Below are 19679 nucleotides of genomic sequence, written 5' to 3' on the forward strand. Positions count from 1 at the left end.
TGAGATTAGCGAAGGCCGTAGGGGCCAAAAGAGTAGAAGTCTACAGCGACTCCCAGCTGGTTGTAAATCAGATATCGGGAGAGTATCAAACACGCGGCGAGCGAATGGCCGCATATGTAACAATAGTCCGGGAGCTGCTCCACAAGTTCACGGACTACAAAGTAGAAAGAATCCCCTGGGAAAAGAACGCTCACGCAGACTGTCTGGCTAAGTTAGCTTCAGACAGTGAAATCGAAGGGCTGGGGGTGGTACCCATGGAACTCTTGGCAGAGCCAAGCATCAAAGTAAAAAAGGCCATAATAACGGTTGGGCAAGAACCCAACTGGATGGTCCCCATCATAGAATACATAACAAAAGGTGAATTTCCCCAAGAAAGGGCACTGTCTAGAAAGATTCAGTATCAGGCTCATCGTTATGTAATGATGGATCAAATTCTCTACCGAAGAGGACTCAGCATCCCTTATTTAAGGTGTGTATCAGACCCTGAAGCTAGGCAAATTATGCTAGAGGTCCACGAAGGGTTCTGTGGAGATCATACAGGAGGACCCAGTCTCTCAAAGAAAATATTGAGACAGGGATACTTCTGGCCAACAATGAAAAAAGATTGCATAGACTACGTCCAAAAATGTTATTCGTGCCAAAGGTTCGCGAACATACCGAGAGCTCCTCCCAATGAAATTACCCTGATGACTAGTCCCTGGCCCTTCGCGGTCTGGGGAATAGATCTTATTGGGTCCCTGCCAACAGGAAAGGGAGGAGTAAAGTATGCAATAGTAGCAGTAGACTACTTCACCAAATGGACGGAGGCTGAGCCCATGAAAACTATAACTGCTAAAAAAGCACTAGACTTTGTTATCAAAAACATAGTGTGTCGATATGGCTTGCCTCACAAAATAGTCTCTGACAACGGAAAGCAATTTGATTGCGAAAAATTTACTGACTTCTGCAACCAACACGGAGTAGTAAAAAGCTTCTCCGCGGTGGCTAGGCCGCAAACGAACGGACAAGCAGAAGCAGTCAATAAAATCCTAAAGGTCACCCTAAAGAAAAAGCTGCTGGCCTGCAAAAACAACTGGCCCGAAGAGTTGCCAAGAGTGTTATGGGCCTACCGGACGACCCCCAGAACCACGACCGGCCACTCTCCTTTCTCAATGGCGTACGGTTGTTAAGCGATGGTCCCGGTAGAAATATTATTCCCATCCCACAGGAGAACGACTTACGATCCAGCTACAAACCAAGCTTTACTACAAGAAGCGCTGGATCAAGTTGAAGAGCTTCGGGACGAGTCACAAATACAGATGGCAGCTTATCAAAAGAAGGTGACCAAATATTTTAACTCCAAAGTTAAAAACAGAAAATTTGCTATTGGGGATATGGTCTTAAGAAGAGTCTTCCCAGCCACCCAAGAACCCAGAATGGGGGTACTTGGGCCAAAGTGGGAAGGACCATATGAAATCGAGGACGAAATTGGTTCAGGCACTTATAAGCTAAAAAGGATGGATGGAACCATTGTGCCAAGGGCCTGGAACGCCGATCACCTCAGAAAATATTACCAATAGTCCAAAAGTGTAACTTAGGCTTTGTTTAAAGGGTTTGTACCGTCTAAATGTATGCAACCTCTGTATTTTAAATAAAACTGAACAAAGTTTCCATGCCACTCAGGGGGGTACTAGGGCATACCACACGGATAGACAAAAAACAGGCAAAAAGTATAACATCCTGATCCATAGGGCAGGTCCAAAAAGAAAAAAAAGAGTACGCACGAAAAAAAAGAGCATATATAGAAAAATCCTGGCCCTAAGGGCAGGTCAAAAAATATAAATATATACAAAGGGCCCGGGGAAAGGCCTTAACTATTGTTTCCCTCCAAAAAATAAAACAGCTATGTAAATAGAGATTGTCTTAAATAAAAGAGAATTAGCTGTAAATAAAAAAAAAGAGAGATAAGAAAAATCTGGGTTGTATTCAGAACGGCCTAGTTAATTCGTGGAGGAAGGGGAGGACCAATGCGTGCCTCCAGCATGGCGTCAAGCTTCTTCTTCTTCTCCCGGAATTTGGCAATCATCTCCGTAGGTTTTGGGTAGAAGTCAAGCTTGATACTCTGGCCATTTGTTGACCAGGCCATATAGACACCATCATCGAAGCGCTTAATGCATCGGCTGCAGTAGACAGGAGAGAGGAGCTCATCTTTCTTAGCCTTCTTCAAGGCTTGGTCTTTGAAGTCCTTAAGCTCCTTCAGCTCCACGGCCAAGTTTGCCCTGGACTCCAAATCCGCCTGGTGAAATTCCTCTAAGGACTTCACCTTGGCAGCCATTTCGTCTAAGGCCTCCCTAGCCTTTCGGAGCTCGCGTTTGGCCTTGGCAACAGCCTCGCCCTCCGCCCTCAATGCTTCCCGGTGCTTGGCCTCCAACCTATCCCTCTGAAGGACCTCCTCTCGGATCATCGCCTTCGCTTGGGCTTCCCTTTGCTTAGCCTCTTCCTGTTACGAAAATTATATTTATTACGCAAGTGTACGCAATCAAGTAGTATCTCATGCAAGTGAGGTCGAACCACAGGGAATTGGATTAAGTACTATTGAACTATACTTATGATTCTATTTGGTAAAATAATAATAAGTTTGCGATTTGAAAGTAAGTAATTCAGAAATTAAAGAGAAAATAAACGAAGATTAATCAAGATGAGAGAATAGGGAGGTGAATCCTGTTGTTAAGCTACCAATGTTAATACCTATCCTTATCTCAATGTGAATGACAAATTATAAATTAACCTAACTCTTTTCAAATCTTTTAGATTCTAAATAATGTATTCTCTAATTAACTTCTTAATTAAATCAACACAAAATCAGCATTAAGCAATAATCTATTAGTCACTGAGGCTATGTAAATACTTTCGTTTCACATCAAAACCTAGACTATCCAAATTTTAGCATTCTCAATTCTCACTTTTCAGATTTCGAATTGAGATCATTAAACATGTAAAAGGTGATCAAGCTTGCACATGGAATTAAACACAAATAAAGATAGTATTCACACATAAGATGAAGGAATGGCAATTATTTATTAACTAGGCATAAACTTAAACAACAATCATCATCCTCCCTTATTGGGAAATTTAGTTCATAATAACTCTAAAAACATCCATGATTAATTCAGAAATAAAAACAAACATAAAGAAGAATTTAAGGGTAAAAGAAAGAAACTAGAAGGTGATATCGCTTCGGGTCTTCAAGATAGCTTCCTCTCCACTTGCATCCACTATTAGGTCTGTTTTTGCTTAATTCTGGCCTTCAGTATCGTATTCCTTATATAGGGATGAGTAGTGTGCCTCCAATTGAGAGAAAAATCAAAATTAGGTCAAAACCACGACGTCCGTACCAAGTCGCGACTAGCCCTTAAGCTGGTCGCGACTACAGGCAATCCTCGAAAATCAGAGGTTCTGCCAAATCTCGAAGTCGCGACCAGAGTCACGACCTGGAAAAAGGGTCGCGACCTGGCTCTCATGAAGTCGCGACTACTGTTGCTTCTGGAACCGAATTTTCCAATTTTTTTCCAGTTTATCCCAGTTTTTCGCCATTTGGCTGAGTTTGAACTTTAACACTCCGGGAACCTGAAATAATGAAAATCAAGCGTAAAACTGCTCCAAAAGACACCAATAGACGAGATAATGCTAACTTTAAAGACCCGAAACATAGGCTAATTATAACCTAACAAAATCACCCAAACTAGATTCTTACTCGCCCCCGAGTAAGATAAAAAAAAAACTAACTACGCTATCAGATAATTACTATGCTGCTGACTCATGCTCTGTTTTCTTCCTTGCATAAACTAGAATTTTGATCCTACTAACTCTAACAATTAACTCGGATGCTCAATTAATTACACTATGTACAACTGCAACAATTTATTGAAATGTGAAACACTGTTATAAAAGTTTTACTCTTTCCAATAATTCCACAATCCGATAACTCATAAGCTTGCATGCTTACCTTTCTCCACTAATGTTGACAGTATTCTTTAGAATCATTAGGTCTTTTAAAGGCTTAAATATAATGACTCAGATATTCAGGGATAGGCAAAAGACAATTTTCTTGGCTCAACATATCATAAGCACACAAATAGAACCCACAAGCTTCTTACTTTTCTTTTTCAATACCCATAATGTTCTCAAGTTTACCAAGATTGAGAGAAGACATCTCTATTATTTTCCAACATCACTGAAATCATTTTTTTTTGAACACATATTTTTTTTTTTTACTTTTTCATTGTGTTGTTTTTTTTTTTTTTCAGTGACATTGAATTACACAATTTTTTTTTCTTCTCAATCTTACAAGTTTTTCTCCCTCTCACTATTTCCTCACACTAAATGTTTCTCCTCCCCCAAACTAATTATGTAGCTTATGATATCATGGATAACATGGTGAAGAAAAATTAATAGTGTGGTTACAATTTTTCAAATCAATGGGTGAAAAACATAACAGGTTAAGGCTCAAAAGGTTAACTAGGGATACACATTATTACGGTAGGCTTGAAAGGCTCAAACTATCCAACAAATGCCTAAGTCATATTCCAATTGAACACTATCAAAGATTTCGCCTCAAAAGAATAAACAAGCAAGTTCTAAGCTATCCTGTCAATCTTACCACAAACAATAGCAAAACAGTTATAACAATTTTCACAGATTGAGTATTTGCAGAAAAACACAGGTTTCTAAGCATCCAAACTAATCCAAAAAGTTAACAGAATCAAGCACACTGTTATTTTACAATTTCAGATCACATCGCACTAATCAGCAGTATACAACTATCATCAAGCTTATTGCAATTCCTTGACTAAAACAAAAAACTAAAACAGAAAATTAAAATGCATAAATTAAAGTGCAGAATTTAAAATTTTTAAGTCTCTCCCCCCAAACTAAATATGACATTGTCCCCAATGTATACAGTAATATGCAGAGAGAAGAAACTTACCTGAGACCCTATCAGAAAGGGTTAGGTGGCCCCTTTTCATCCAAAAGAGCCCTCGTACTAAATGAAGAAAATTGACCACCAATAGTGTTGATTTCAGAGTTTTGCACAAGAGTAAGCTCACCTTCATAACTACCACACATCAATCTTTTCCAACGACGCTGAATCGTTCGAAGTCGCTCTTTAGGCTTTGCTTTCTTCTTATCAGCTTTAACATAAGAACCCTTCACCATCTCAATCTTGCAACAGGTAGGCATGTCGGTTGGGGCAAAAACATTAAAATTGACCTCTTCATCTTGCACTCTCAACTTTAACTCTCCCTTTTGAACATCTATTAATGCTCGGCCCGTGGCTAAGAATGGTCTTCCCAAAATAATGGGAATAGTTGAATCTTCCTCCATATCAAGAATTAAGAAATCAGCAGGGAAGATAAACTTACCAACCTTCACCAGTACATCTTCAATTATCCCACGAGGATGAGTCAAAGAACGATCCGCTAGTTGTAAAGTCACTGTTGTGGGCTTTGCTTTTCCCAATCCTAACCTTTTGAAGACAGACAATGGCATTAGATTAATGCTTGCTCCTAGATCACATAGAGCTTTAGTTTCCACCGAACCCTCTATAGAGCATGGAATATTGAAACTACCCAGATCTTTAAGCTTGGGAGGTAATTTCTTTTGCAAAATGGCGCTACACTCCTCAGTTAATGCCACTGTTTCATAGTCCTCCAATTTTCTCTTCTTAGACAATATCTCCTTCATGAACTTCACATAACGGGGCATTTGTTCCAAGGCTTCAGCAAAAGGAATGTTGATGTGTAACCTTTTAAAGACCTCTAGAAATTTTGTAAACTGCTTGTCTAGATTGGTCTTTCAGAGTCTCTGAGGATAGGGTATTTTCACATGATGATCAATACTGATTGGTGGAGACTGTTGCGGTTGTGTTGGGCTGTCAGTAGCCTTCTCTGATGTTGGTGTTGGGGTTGGCATTGGTTGAGCTTCGTTCTCCTTTTCTCCATTCGCTAGTTGTGGCATTTCAGGACCATCATAATTTTTACCGCTTCTCAGGGTAATTGCTTTGCAGTTTTCTTTGGGGTTTACTTCAGTTGTGCTAGGCAGATTCCCTTGAGGACGGGTTGCTACTTGAGTTGCTAGTTGGCCCATCTGTGTCTGCAGGTCTTTGATTGAAGATCTAGTTTCAGTCATGAATTGAAGCAATAAATCTGTTTGCAAACTAGAATTTCCACCAGAGGTTTGTTGCTGATTAAACTGTTGGTTCTGATTCTGGTTCTGATTTCGTTGCTGATAGCACCCACTATTTCTTCGGTTATTACCCTGGTTAGACCCATAATTGTTGTTGTTATTCTGTGAATAATTTCCAATGGCTTTAGCTTCATCCATTGGCAAATCATCCACATCTGCTTGACACTCTGAAAAGTGATGACTTCCTCCACATAACTCACAAACAACTTGGGCTTGTTTAGCTTGCCCTGCAATTAGCTTTGTCAATGCCTCAACCTGAGCTGTCAACTTTGTGATGGCATCAACCTCTAACACACCAGCTACCTTCTTTGATTGACTCCTTTCAGTTGGCCACTGCTGATTGTTTAGAGCCATCTCCTCCAATAGATCATAAGCCTCATTAGCACTCTTTCTCATAAAGGCTCCACCAGCTGCTGCATCTATTAGAGTTCTAGTGTTTCCTACCAACCCATTGTAGAAGTTGTGGACCAGCATCCACTTCTCTATACCATGATAAGGGCACTTTCTAATCAGATCTTTAAACCTCTCCCAAGCCTCATGGAGAGATTCATTATCTTGTTGGCAGAAGTTATTGATTTCTCCTCTCAGCTTTGCAGACTTGGCTGGAGGAAAGAACTTTGACAAGAATTTCGTTGCCAGATCATTCCAGGTGGCAATAGAGTTGGGTGGCAAGGAGTTTAGCCAACTCTTGGCTCGTTCTCTAAGAGAGAATGGGAACAGTCTCAGTCGAATAGCATCATCACTAACTCCATTAACTTTAAAAGTTTCACAAAGTTCCATGAAGTTAGAGAGATGCAGGTTAGGATATTCAGAAGGGAGGCCACCAAACTGAACTGAAGACTGCACCATTTGAAGTATGGCAGGTTTGATCTCAAAGTTATTTGCATCCACTGCCGATGGCCTGATACATGACTGCACTCCCGTCAGAGTAGGGAGAATGTAATCTCTCAAGATGCAGCCATTAGCTTGATCTTCCACGGTGCCACCATTATTACCGTTATTACCTCCATTGTTCGCAAGCATTAGCATTCACATTAGCAGCCATGATTTCTGAAGTTTCAGCAATTGCTGAAACTCCTTCTTGCCTCTTGTTCTTTCGGTTTCTCCTACAAGTTTTCTCGATTTCAAGATCAACTGGTAATATGACAGCTTGTCCTTGACGGCGCATACACTTAGGATTCCTGAAATGGATCACGAAAATATTGCAAGAAAAAGGTTAAAAAAAATCAGCAAGAGAAAATATACCAAAGTAGAAGTTAGTATAATCTGTGTAATATTAATCTTTAAACAATTCCCCGGCAACGACGAAAAAAACTTGTTACGAAAATTATGTTTATTACGCAAGTGTACGCAATCAAGTAGTATCTCACGCAAGTGAGGTCGAACCACAGGGAATTGGATTAAGTACTACTAAACTATACTTATGATTCTATTTGGTAAAATAATAATAAGTTTGCAATTTGAAAGTAAGTAATTCAGAAATTAAAGAGAAAATAAACGAAGATTAATCAAGATGAGAGAATAGAGAGGTGAATCCTGTTGTTAAGCTACCAATGTTAATACCTAATTGCTATCCTTATCTCAATGTGAATGACAGATTATAAATTAACCTAACTCTTTTCAAATCTTTTAGATTCTAAATAATGTATTCTCTAATTAACTTCTTAATTAAATCAACACAAAATCAGCATTAAGCAATAATCTATTAGTCACTGAGGCTATGTAAATACTTTCGTTTCACATCAAAACCTAGACTATCCAAATTTTAGCATTCTCAATTCTCACTTTTCAGATTTCGAATTGAGATCATTAAACATGTAAAAGGTGATCAAGCTTGCACATGGAATTAAACACAAATAAAGATAGTATTCACACATAAGATGAAGGAATGGCAATTATTTATTAACTAGGCATAAACTTAAACAACAATCATCATCCTCCCTTATTGGGAAATTTAGTTCATAATATCTCTAAAAACATCCATGATTAATTCAGAAATAAAAACAAACATAAAGAAGAATTTAAGGATAAAAGAAATAAACTAGAAGGTGATATCGCTCCGGGTCTTCAAGATAGCTTCCTCTCCACTTGCATCCACTATTAGGTCTGTTTTTTCTTAATTCTGACCTTCAGTGTCGTATTCCTTATATAGGGATGAGTAGTGTGCCTCCAATTGAGAGAAAAATCAAAATTAGGTCAAAACCACGACGTCCGTACCAAGTCGCAACTAGCCCTTAAGCTGGTCGCGACTACAGGCAATCCTCGAAAATTAGAGGTTCTGCCAAATCTCGAAGTCGCGACCAGAGTCGCGACCTGGAAAAAGGGTCGCGACCTGGCTCTCATGAAGTCGCGACTACTGTTGCTTCTGGAACCGAATTTTCCAATTTTTTTCCAGTTTATCCCAGTTTTTCGCCATTTGGCTGAGTTTGAACTTTAACACTCTGGGAACCTAAAATAATGAAAATCAAGCGTAAAACTGCTCCAAAAGACACCAATAGACGAGATAATGCTAACTTTAAAGACCCGAAACATAGGCTAATTATAACCTAACACTTCCTTAAACTTGGCCTTAGCAAGGGCCTCCCGCCGCGCAGCCTCCTCTTGGAACGCCCGCCTTTCAGCAGACAGGTCCTGCAGGGTCTTCACGACTTCGTCTATGCCCCAAAATTCGGACAAGACAAAGCCGTGATTGACTAGGTTCTTGGAAAGGCGGCCGACCTCTGCAGCAAGCTGGAAAAGGAGGCAAGAGTGAGTGAAGGCCTTAAGAAAAATAATGAGAAAAGAAGTAAAACCACAGAATACTTACCACAGTCAAGGAATGTCTGAGATCCTGAACTTGAAAGACGGAGTTCAAGGATGCACAAGCAGCGAACCGTTTAGGCGCGCACCGGGTTAGCTGGGAGACGAACTCACCGGTCATTTCCGCGGCAAAAGGAGCCAAGGTAGGCCCGAGGAAACGATTGAACCAATCCGTCAGGGGGTCCAGGTTTAGATCCCACGGGTTCTGGTAGCTCTGATCGTTAAGGGAATTTTGCATTTCATCTCGCAAAATCCTCCTCAAGGCCTCCACCTTAGCATGCCCTCTTGAGTACTCGTCCATGGCGTAATTGTACTTGGCTATCCGAAGCTCCTGCCTCGCCTCATCTTCGGGAACCGGAGTCAGCACGATGTTGGGAGGCACTGTAAATTCCTCCACCTCGGGAGGGATCCCGGAATCGTGGCTGGGGCCCGGAGTGTCCACTCTCCGCGGCCGTTTAGGTGCCTCCTCAGCTACCATTTTGCCTTTGCGCTTGCGGATTAGAGCAACCTCTTGCTCTTCTTCACCTTCTTCAACTTCCTCAGGAAGAGCCCATTGCTCTTCTTGACCTTCTTTAGCTTGCTCAGGAAGTGCCTCCTCCTCATCCACTAAGTCAATAGTGTCTGGAGGGGCATTAGAAGAAGCCTTCATGGGAGTGACCATCTGGGAAGAAGTTGGAGGAAGGGAAGCATCAGGACTGTGAGCTCCAGCAAGGGTGGCCAAGATCGCCTCCATGGGATTAGCTGCTGCAACAAGAGAAAAGAATAAAGTGTTAAAAAGCAATCAAGCTAGTCCTACCCTGACTCTCTAATTCGGCCCTAGCAAAGTTCTGAATCTTAATGCTGGCTGCATCGTCCCCGAGATAGCTGTCTGAGGGCCGAAACCAACTAGAAGAAAGATAGGCCGAAGGATCCAAGGGGACGGGCTCCGGAGGTCCAGAACCCATCCGGGACTGACCTAAATGATCTCCTAAGTTGGAGAAATAATAATCTTTTGCATGATCCCCCCACCGGGTCGAGGGCATCCTAAACCTAAGGAGACGTTCATCGAACTCTACAAGCCTAAGGCTAGCATATTCGCTAACAGGAGGGACATAATGTATTGCTAAAGGGGACTTACCGGAGCCGGAAGTGCTGGCGTCAGGAGCCCTCGTATTCGGCACCTGGACGATAGGCCTTGGCCTGGGAGCCCTCTTCTCAACTGGACTCCCAATGCGAAGGGATCTCCCGGCAGCCGTCTGGCTCCTTTTTTCAACCGGGCTCCCAACGCGAAGGGGCCTCCCGGAAGTCTGGGCCTTAGTATAAGCCTTTTCCTGGGCCTTTCGGTAGAGGTAATCTTGGTACTTCTTTTTCGCGGTGGCAATAATCTCATCCCGGAAGGTCTTCTCCGCGGCCGGGACCCTCATGTTTGGGCAGATGAGTCCTCCACCGACTGGTGTGCCAGGATCAGCTTGGTCTTCCGGCAATTCTCCGTCGTGACCAATCCCCCGACGTCGAGATCCGCCCTATCATAAGTCGCGATGGTCTTGGCCCGCTAAAGGAAGAGCTGAGTAGGCGCGGTTCACTCATACGGAGGGATCCTAACCCACTCCGTAAGAAGCTCCGGGTGCTCCACAGCTCGGAACCCGGAGGAGAAGAAAAAGTGATGGCGATACTCCTTGACATGTTTTTACTGGTTATAAGGGACCACGCCCTCATTCGATGGGTGGGCCCGGAAGCCGTAAAAACCATCCTTAAGTTTGTCCCCCTTCTTGGGGACAGAAACAAGTTTGTAAAAATACAAAATCTCTGCCGGACTGGGCGAGCCACATCCCCTGGTGGAGTAAAAAATAAATAAGCCTGAAAGCAGGCGGTAAGCTTGTGGAATAAGTTGGTATGGCGCAAGGCCGACAAATACAAGAAAATTAATGAAATAATCTTGAAGGGGAAGCATAGCCCCGGTCATCAAATGCGTCTGGCTCCAAGCTCCGAAGCCTCCGTAATTGTGGTTGGGCGTCTCCGCATCATGGGGCGGCCGGTGGTACGTCCCGGACGTCGCGGGTTTGATACCGGCCACCTCCACGATGTTCTCCATTTGGTGAGGGCAAGTCAAAGTAGAGTGAAGCTCGACCGCTTCCCATCCCATGGCACGAGGTCTATACCCTTCCTGGGCAACGGGACCCACCATAACTTCTTCCAAGGTGGCCAGACGCTTTCCTCCCTTCTTGGAAGATTTGGAACCGGATGCAGACATTTTGGTTCTGAAAAAGAGTTAAAATTCCAGCAATTAGGCCCCATACCAAACCCTAAATCAAAAAAGGGAATACGGGTCCCCTAACCGCTGGAAATAGGCCCCCTCCGGACGGTTGTCAACAAGAAAGCCTTAGAAGGATTTCCTGGACAAAAGTCGGGTGCAAGAATCTCACAGATAGTGACATTGCGCATAAAAGGAAAAGGAAGAGGAGGGGCAGAAAATCGAGAAAGACAAAGTCTTCTCTATACCCTTGAAGGCCATCACGGAAAGAGTAAATGGGCCTTTACAAAAAATAATAATAATGTGTAACAAGAGTGACCCTAGCACCAGAGAAGAGAAATCTAAACGTATTACGTAAAAACTCAAGGTGAAACATTCCCAGAAACTTCAAACACTAAACCCATAAAAACAAATGATCAGTAAAGCATGCCATGAACACAAACAGTAAAGTGAGGGATGCGAAAAACTTACATGAAGTGTTGGAACTGGGGTTGCTGTTGATCGACGAAGAAAAGTGGACTGAAAGTAACGAACAAAGATTAAACAAAGAAATCTGTAAGTGTTTGAAGGTTTTCTGGTCTAAGAATTTCTTTCTCTCTGAAAAACTCGAAGAAATCTGGCGAAGGGATGAAAGTAACCAAATGAAGGAAAGATTGTGGCTTTTATAGGCCAAGGTGCATGTGGAACAGGCACAATCACCTACCAATCGAACGGCTGGGGAGGCGCACGATTCGAATTCCCAAGAATCAACAGTTAGATTGATTCGTAATTAAGGCGGTGGAAACGTTTGAGTATCCGTTTGACACACATTAATGCGCCGTATCAATCAATGGGCATGAAACGAATCAACGCCTGCAAAAAGTGAATCGCTGCAATAATGGTGATCATTAAATACACCTTCACGCGCCCAAAGCACGTGCCATGAAACCGAGGAGTCAACCGGAGGCCCTTGAACAAGCCTTGATTCATTTTTCAAATAAACAAGGCTTGGGGGGGGGGGTAAATGTTGCCCCTGATTTTGCCCAATATACGTGGACCAACCGGACAGGGACACGTGGACCAAAAGATCTTAACATTTGAATTAATTGCTAAGTCTTTATAAAGAAAGGCAGCATCCGGGACCTGCCTTCCGGAGAAGGCATACGAAGTCCGCTATGCTCCCGGAGGCCTAAGTAACATCAAAGCGTCTCCGCGAGGTGTCAGGCTTCCCCTGAGCAGTCATCTCGCATTTAATGCCGCATGTGAGGAAACGTGTTGGGACTACCACACGCAATAAAGTCTGACGAAACAACCCCCGATCTGCACCTACGAGGCTATGATCACTTAAGTCTATTGACGGCTACACTACGAAGAGTCACGTCAGTCAAAAGACAATAAGGACATTCCACATAAAAGCCCTACAACACCTAGGGATTTGACCATGCATTACCCATGGTATATTCATTGGGAATACCCAAATTTATTGATAGTTACAAAAATACATGTACTATAATTCTGGGAATCACCCCACCAAAAACACTATAAATACCCCCTCAAAGCTCATTAATGGGGTCGAGAACTTTGGGTTGCATAAGTGCAAGAAGAGTAAATACTCACCAAGAACATTCTCTGTATTTAATACATTCATAAATACACAGACTCGTGGACTAAGGCTCATTAACGCCCCAACCACGTAAAAATCCTTCTCTTAATTTCTTACAGCTCTTTAATCTTCTATTATTTTATTGGTTGCCGAAAACCTCGGTCAACAGGTATCAATATATAAAGCTCACTAACACATTCAAGAAGAAACTAATCCAATCCAATCCCATCCCAATAAAGTAACAATAGAATTAAGAAAAAAAAATACAATCATTGTCTTGTCTCTAACAAAACAAAAATTTGCACAATGATTTTCTCAATATAAGTCTCATTCTTTTTATTTAAAATTTAAAATTGAATAGCAGTAATGTATGTCTCTGATCAAGTTGAGTAGTGGTAATAATTTTGAAAGAGAATTACAAAGTTGTATGTATTAGTATATTTGAAATCATTTGTTTTTCTATCAATCAGAATTACAGAGTTACTCTTCTGATATGGACAAATTCTTATTTCTCAACAGTCCAAGTCCAAGGTAGCACCATTCCCTATAAACCAATAATCATCATTATCATCAAACAACACTAATCTATTCTAATCTAGCTTGATTGATTCAGATCATTACTCAGAACTAATTAAGCATAGTAATCTTAGATTCCTCTCTCAATTCGCGTCTCATGAATATAATAACTAGACACATTATGAAAATAGTGATGTAATAGTGATTGTTAATCAGTTAACATATTTACCCCAGTTACTTATTCTATTACTCCTTTAAGTGAATCCTAATTCCACTCAACATTAATCATCACAGTTTCAAACCAGTAATAAATAGTTCCAAATTCTTTAAGATTATCTATTGTGTCAATTTCACTATCTTAAACTCACTGATCCTAAAACAATGAGCAGAATGGATGTTGGTTCTAGCATAGCTACCTATGACACCAAGAAATTGTTCCCTGTTTCCCTAATCACAGTTTCATTGATGTTACAGGCAAAGAAATTCCAACTATTCTACCACAATTGCACCAACGCCACAACTTACATACCTAACAGTATCTACCAAATTAATCTCAGAAGCCTCCTCTCATCTGAAGGGAGGGTTCTAACAAAACAAATTGATTTATTTAAATTCAATGAATGAGTACCAATCGAATCAACTAATGACAAAAAATACTCACATACTCAAAACTCACTTCTTTTTTTTTTTTTTTATAAAAAAAATTAAGCAACAAAATCTCATTTCAGATATCAAACCCAAAACTAATTTGAAAGATTAAATCCAAAATCTTAATAAAAGCGAAGAACAATTTTTCTCAAATAAAAACCCTAAAATTAAAATAAAATACAAAAGAAAATCATACATGTAATAGCAAAAATATCTTTCTCTCTAGGAAACCACTTTCATTGTCATGCTCTTCTCATTTTTTCATTTTCAAATCTGAGAACGAAGGAATAACAAAACAAAATCTGAGAAATAGGGAGAGAGAGAGAGAGGCGAGATACATAGAGAGAGAGGAAAAGAGAGCCATATAAATATACAGAGAGAGATAGAGAGCGAGAAGAAGAGATTTACCTGTAATGGTGAAGTTGAAGCCATGGAAACTACTCTGAAGAATGACTAACGAGAGAGAGAAGTAAAAGTGTTTTTAAAATTTTTTAAAATCATCTAAAATCTGTTTTTAAAATTCACTCAATTCTGTTTTTTAATTTTAAAAACAAAAAAATGAAATGGAGTTACCAAACACAATTTTTATTTGTATTTCTAAATTTTTGCTTAAAAAAAACAACAAAAAAAATTATAATGGTTACCGAACATACCCGTGTTTAACGTTTTTACTTTCTTTTTATTTATATATATATTTTTTTTAAAAAAAATAATGTTATATGGCGCAGCTCAAATTATGTAAATTTTAAAATAAGAAAAAATAAAATAAAATAAATTTATTTTACTAATAAGTAAGAGTAATTTAAAAAATAATTAAAAAAGTTATTTTAATTAACTAAAATTTATTTCTAAAATAATATAAAAGAAACCTAATTAAGATATTTGATGGTCGAGATTACTTGAGTTTGTGTAATTTTTTCGACTTATTTTAGTGTCAACTTATTTTAATGCTTTGAATGCATTAAACAATCAAACATTACAAGGATTAAGCAAATCATGCACAATAGCATGACTAGCACAAGGGGGTATCACCCCAATCCACATAGCACTTGCTTCACAATCCAAAGCATATTTGGCTAACAAATGAGCCGCTTTATTAGCTTCCCGAACACAAAAAAGAGTCCTGTCACAGCCGAAGTAGTCAATAGCCTGCGAATTTTTCATCACCAAACTGTCCGCCTCATGACAACCATGATCTGCATTAAGCACAAGCTGCACCGCCTCTCTACAATCAGATTCCACCCGAAACCCACGCAAACTCCTATGCAATCCCACCTGAATACCATCCCGAATAGCACACAATTCTGCCACTAACGGGGTGGTTTTCTGCGAACACCAACAGCTAGAAGCAAACTCCACACCACCCCTATCATTGCGCACTAGAATACCCACCCCCGAACCTGGTACAGCCCCCGAACTCCAGCATCCACATTGATGGTACAATGGCCATGGCTAGGCAGATCCCATTTCGCTTGAGCACGCTGCTGTTGTAGCTTCGATTGCGGCCCAACATCACTAAAATCCGTCATATACCTTCCACACCATTCCAACACATCACTCGCTCGTGGAGCCGAACCCCCATGAAGAACAGAATTCCTAATAGACCACAGGTGCCAAGAAAGCAGTAAAAAATAATCAAACATATCAGAATTCCATGCCTCAACCCCACCAAGAATGTAATAACATCAGAAGCTCGCTGCCTTTTCATTTGATCCCACAACCCACTCAGCTTCCATATATCGTAAGTACTCCGACAGCCCCACAACGCACAAAACACATCTTCCTCAAACCCCTCAGCGCACCAAAAACATGTCTTGTCAATGGCCATACCTGGACGAGCAAGTGACACCTTCGTTGGAATCCATGAATGACTGATCTTCCACACAAAGTGCTTCACCTTAGGAGGCAGCTTCTTCTTCCACAGACATTTCCACCACCCAACCATTCTACTAATATCAGACTGCGAGTCCTCCAACAAATCAGAAGCTAATCTATACCCGCTCCAAACCGAATACTCACCATTTTTACTGTAATGCCACATAATTTTATCTGGAAGGTCACAATCAGTACTAGGAAGACCCAATATTAACTCAGCATCATCTCTACTGAACACCCCATTAATAAACATAGCATCCCAAGAACCATCTGCATTCTTCAAATCAGTGACATACAATTGACTAGGGAGTGATGGAGTATCAAAAATCTTGAAACTGATCGGTCGAGGAAGCCATTGATCTTCAAGCACCCGAACATTATTCCCATCCCCAATGCGCCAGCGATAACCCTTCTGAATTATTTCCTTACCCCATACCAAGCTCCTCCAAACAAATGATGCATTAGAACCACACTTAGCATCTAACACCTCACCATTTGGAAAATAACTCTCTTTGAGGACCCTACTACAAAGTGAATTGGGAAATCGAATACATCGCCAAACTTGCTTTGCTAGGAGAGCTTTGTTAAATAATCCCAAAACCCAAAACCCAATGCCCCTTCTCTTTAGGCTTACACAAATAACTCCACTTACACCAGTGCATCTTATTATTCTTTTCAGAGGACCCCCACCAAAATATAGCCGCCATCCAATGGATACTATTAATCACACTCTTAGGCAGCCGAAAACAACTCATTGTATACGTTGGAATCGCTTGCAAAATAACTTTAATTAACACCTCCTTACCAGCAACCAAAAACAATGACGCCTTCCAACCCCTTACTTTGTTCCAAACTTTATTCTTGATGACCGCAAAGAGCTCTTTCTTGGTTCTACCAACGAATGAAGGCAAGCCAAGATACTTCCCATAGTTTTCCACCACTCGAACCCCCATTATAGCAGCCAATCGGTCTCGCACCACACTTGGAACCCTCTTACCAAAACACATCTCTGACTTATGAAAATTTACCACCTGACAAGATGCCTTAGCATAATTATCCAATAGAGCTTTGAACCCCTCACACTCCTTCTCATTAGCCTCAAAAAAGATCAAGCTATCATCAGCAAAAAATAAATGTGAAACCGATAACCCATTACGACCAAAATTAAGGCCATGTAACCTTCCCGCATTTTCTTCATTAGTAATCAAACTAGTAAAAGCCTCGGCACAAAAGAGGAATAAAAATGGAGATAGGGGATCTCCTTGCCTCAATCCCCTCTCAAGAACCATATTACCCACAACTTCACCATTCAACAAAAAAGAAAAACTCACAGAAGTAATGCAAGCCATAATCTTCCCAACCCAAGCACTATCATACCCCAGCCGTAGCATCATTGCCCTCAAGAATCGCCACTCCACGCGATCATATGCTTTAGCCATATCAAGTTTCAATGTAACCTTCGTGCCATTCCGAAACCTATTCTTCCTCATACAATGTAAACCTTCAAATCCCACAATTGCATTATCATGAATGAGACGGCCCTGAACAAAAGCACTTTGAGAGGTAGAAATCACCAAATTCAAAGAGCTTCTCAGCCTATTAGCAAGGCACTTGGAAACAATTTTATAAATCACATTACACAAACTGATAGGCCGAAACTCCTCCACTTTCTCAGGCTTCTCAACCTTCGGAATTAAAGCAACAATCGTATCATTTAGACAATCAACTGGGGCATCATTATTAAGTATATTAAGACACACTGCAACCACATTCTTTCTAACCTTCGGCCAAAAGCGCTGATAGAATAGAGCTGGTAACCCATCCTTTCCCAGAGCTTTAGACGAATTCATTTGTTTCACCGCAAACACAACTTCCTCAGCTTTGAAAGGCCTTCCCAACTCCTCATTCATCGCAGGTGTAACTTTCTGAGGCACAACTTGTAGCACAGCATCCGTCACCTGCTCATGTTCCTCCGAAGCAGTAAACAAATTGCAAAAATAGTCTCCAATGATCTCCTGGACTAGGAACTTATCATTCTGCCAAACTCCCATATTATCTAACAGCCCCTTGATCTCGTTTTTCTTCTTTTGAGCTGTAGCCTTCTGATGAAAATATTTAGTATTGCAATCTCCACTTTGTAACCACATAGCTCGACTTCGTTGATGCCAATACTTCTCATCTTTGTCTAACAATCCATTCAATTTCTTCTCTTCAACCTTAATACCCAACCAATTACTTGGGTTTTGAGTCGATGTCAACTCATTCAAAAGGTGTCTAACTTTGGAAATATTCCTATCATTCTCCTTCTTCCTCTTTTTATTCCAGTGATGAAGAGATTTTGCACAATCATCCACCCGCTTCCTAAAATTACCAGCAGCATTCATTTCCATTCCATCATACCAAAACTGATCTATTGCCTCCACACACTCAGTCTCCTCACACCACGTCTCCTCAAAATGGAACCTACTTCTTCGTCTAATACACGTATCCACGGAATCCCAAAGTGGAACATCAATCACAAGGGCCCTATGATCCGACTGAAACCAATCGAGAACATCAATATCAGCCCCATCAAATTCCCTATGCCATTCAACATTACAAAGCCCTCTATCAAACCGCTCCATAACACCATTAACTTCATGGCCATTACACCATGTGAGTTCTGTCTTATTAGAACAAAAAATCAATAAGGCAACAATCATCAATTACCTCTCTGAAATTATCCATGGCACCTGATAACCTATCACGACCACCCACTTTTTCCGAAGCCGAAACAATTTCATTAAAGTCACCAACACACAACCACGGCCCCGACACCTCCCTCTTAATTCTCTGTAATAATTGCCAAGAAAAATGTCGTTGAGAAGCATCGGAGTGACCATAAAAACCTGTAAAAAACCATGGCAAAACCCCCTGCCTAGCCACTCCTGCCACAATATGTCCCGGCGAGCTCGAATCAACCCGAAGCGTTACCTTATTAGACCACAACAACAATAATCCACCACTTAATCCCACCCGATCAACAGCCCAGAAATTATCAAACTGTAATATCCTACTAACCCTTTCTGCCTGAGTTCTATTTAACTTACTCTCCGACAGAAAGACAATACTCGGTTTAAATTCTGTCACATGGACTGTAACGCACGCAATTTCCAAGGATTCCCAATGCTTGGACATTCCAACTTAGTATTTTCATTGCGCTCGGCGGTCTTGCTTAGCAACACTCGCCGCTTCTTCAGTTGAAAAATGAGATGAGAAATTAACAAAATTAGAAATACTCACCCCGTTATCAGTAGCATCATTCTCCGCTCCACGAACTGCCGCAACACAAAACACAAAAGTCTCCCCCGACGGCCCCCCTGCCATTCCATCTAAATGCCTCACCAACTCCTCTGAAGAGGTTCTTGTCACCATCTGAATTCCCTTGTCAGCTTTCCTAGCCCGATTCTTGATTGAAATTTTCCTCCTCTGCCCGTCAGAACCCGACTTACCCAACAACACTCCGTCACTAACCTTATGACTAAAACCCGTTGAAAAACTAACCCCCCCATCAACCAATACTTGTTTACCTTTACTGAGTGCCCGACACTCTCTCTCCTTCTCAACCTCACCATCTTTCCCTCCTTCTTTCCTCTTCGTAGCTTCAGATTCAACTCCATCAATTTCCAGAGATTGCGGGGATTTCTCTACATTCCTATGAGAAGAAGATGATCCCTCTCCCTGCCCCATAATCTCAACATTAATGGACCCATCAATATGCCCAATTCCTTCCTTATTGGACTTACTTACCACTTGCGACCCATA

The 19679-nt window shown here is 41.1% G+C and overlaps 2 protein-coding genes and 1 non-coding gene across 3 annotated transcripts; 1 reads left to right on the forward strand and 2 right to left on the reverse strand.

Annotated features, from left to right (window-relative positions):
* Positions 1-1975: 1975 nt before the first annotated feature.
* On the reverse strand, positions 1976-5757 carry LOC133030980 (uncharacterized). The gene is made up of 4 exons (XM_061104136.1): positions 5139-5757; positions 4967-4974; positions 2303-2479; positions 1976-2197 (listed from the first exon to the last, which is right to left on the reverse strand). Exons 1-4 carry the CDS (start codon positions 5743-5745, stop codon positions 1976-1978), a joined length of 1014 nt encoding a protein of 337 aa, XP_060960119.1. The 5' UTR covers positions 5746-5757.
* A 952-nt stretch (positions 5758-6709) lies between these two features.
* On the forward strand, positions 6710-6816 carry LOC115718309 (small nucleolar RNA R71). The gene has a single exon (XR_004011888.2). It is a non-coding gene; the product is annotated as a small nucleolar RNA R71 (small nucleolar RNA).
* Positions 6817-14969: 8153 nt separating this feature from the next.
* Positions 14970-19052, reverse strand: LOC133031306 (uncharacterized). Its single transcript, XM_061104787.1, has 5 exons — positions 18585-19052; positions 16638-18541; positions 15659-16504; positions 15401-15596; positions 14970-15275 (listed from the first exon to the last, which is right to left on the reverse strand). Exons 1-5 carry the CDS (start codon positions 19050-19052, stop codon positions 14970-14972), a joined length of 3720 nt encoding a protein of 1239 aa, XP_060960770.1.
* Between the last annotated feature and the right edge of the window lie 627 nt (positions 19053-19679).

The sequence above is a fragment of the Cannabis sativa genome, chromosome 9 (genome assembly GCF_029168945.1).
Source record: "Cannabis sativa cultivar Pink pepper isolate KNU-18-1 chromosome 9, ASM2916894v1, whole genome shotgun sequence".
Classification (NCBI taxonomy): Eukaryota; Viridiplantae; Streptophyta; class Magnoliopsida; order Rosales; family Cannabaceae; genus Cannabis; species Cannabis sativa.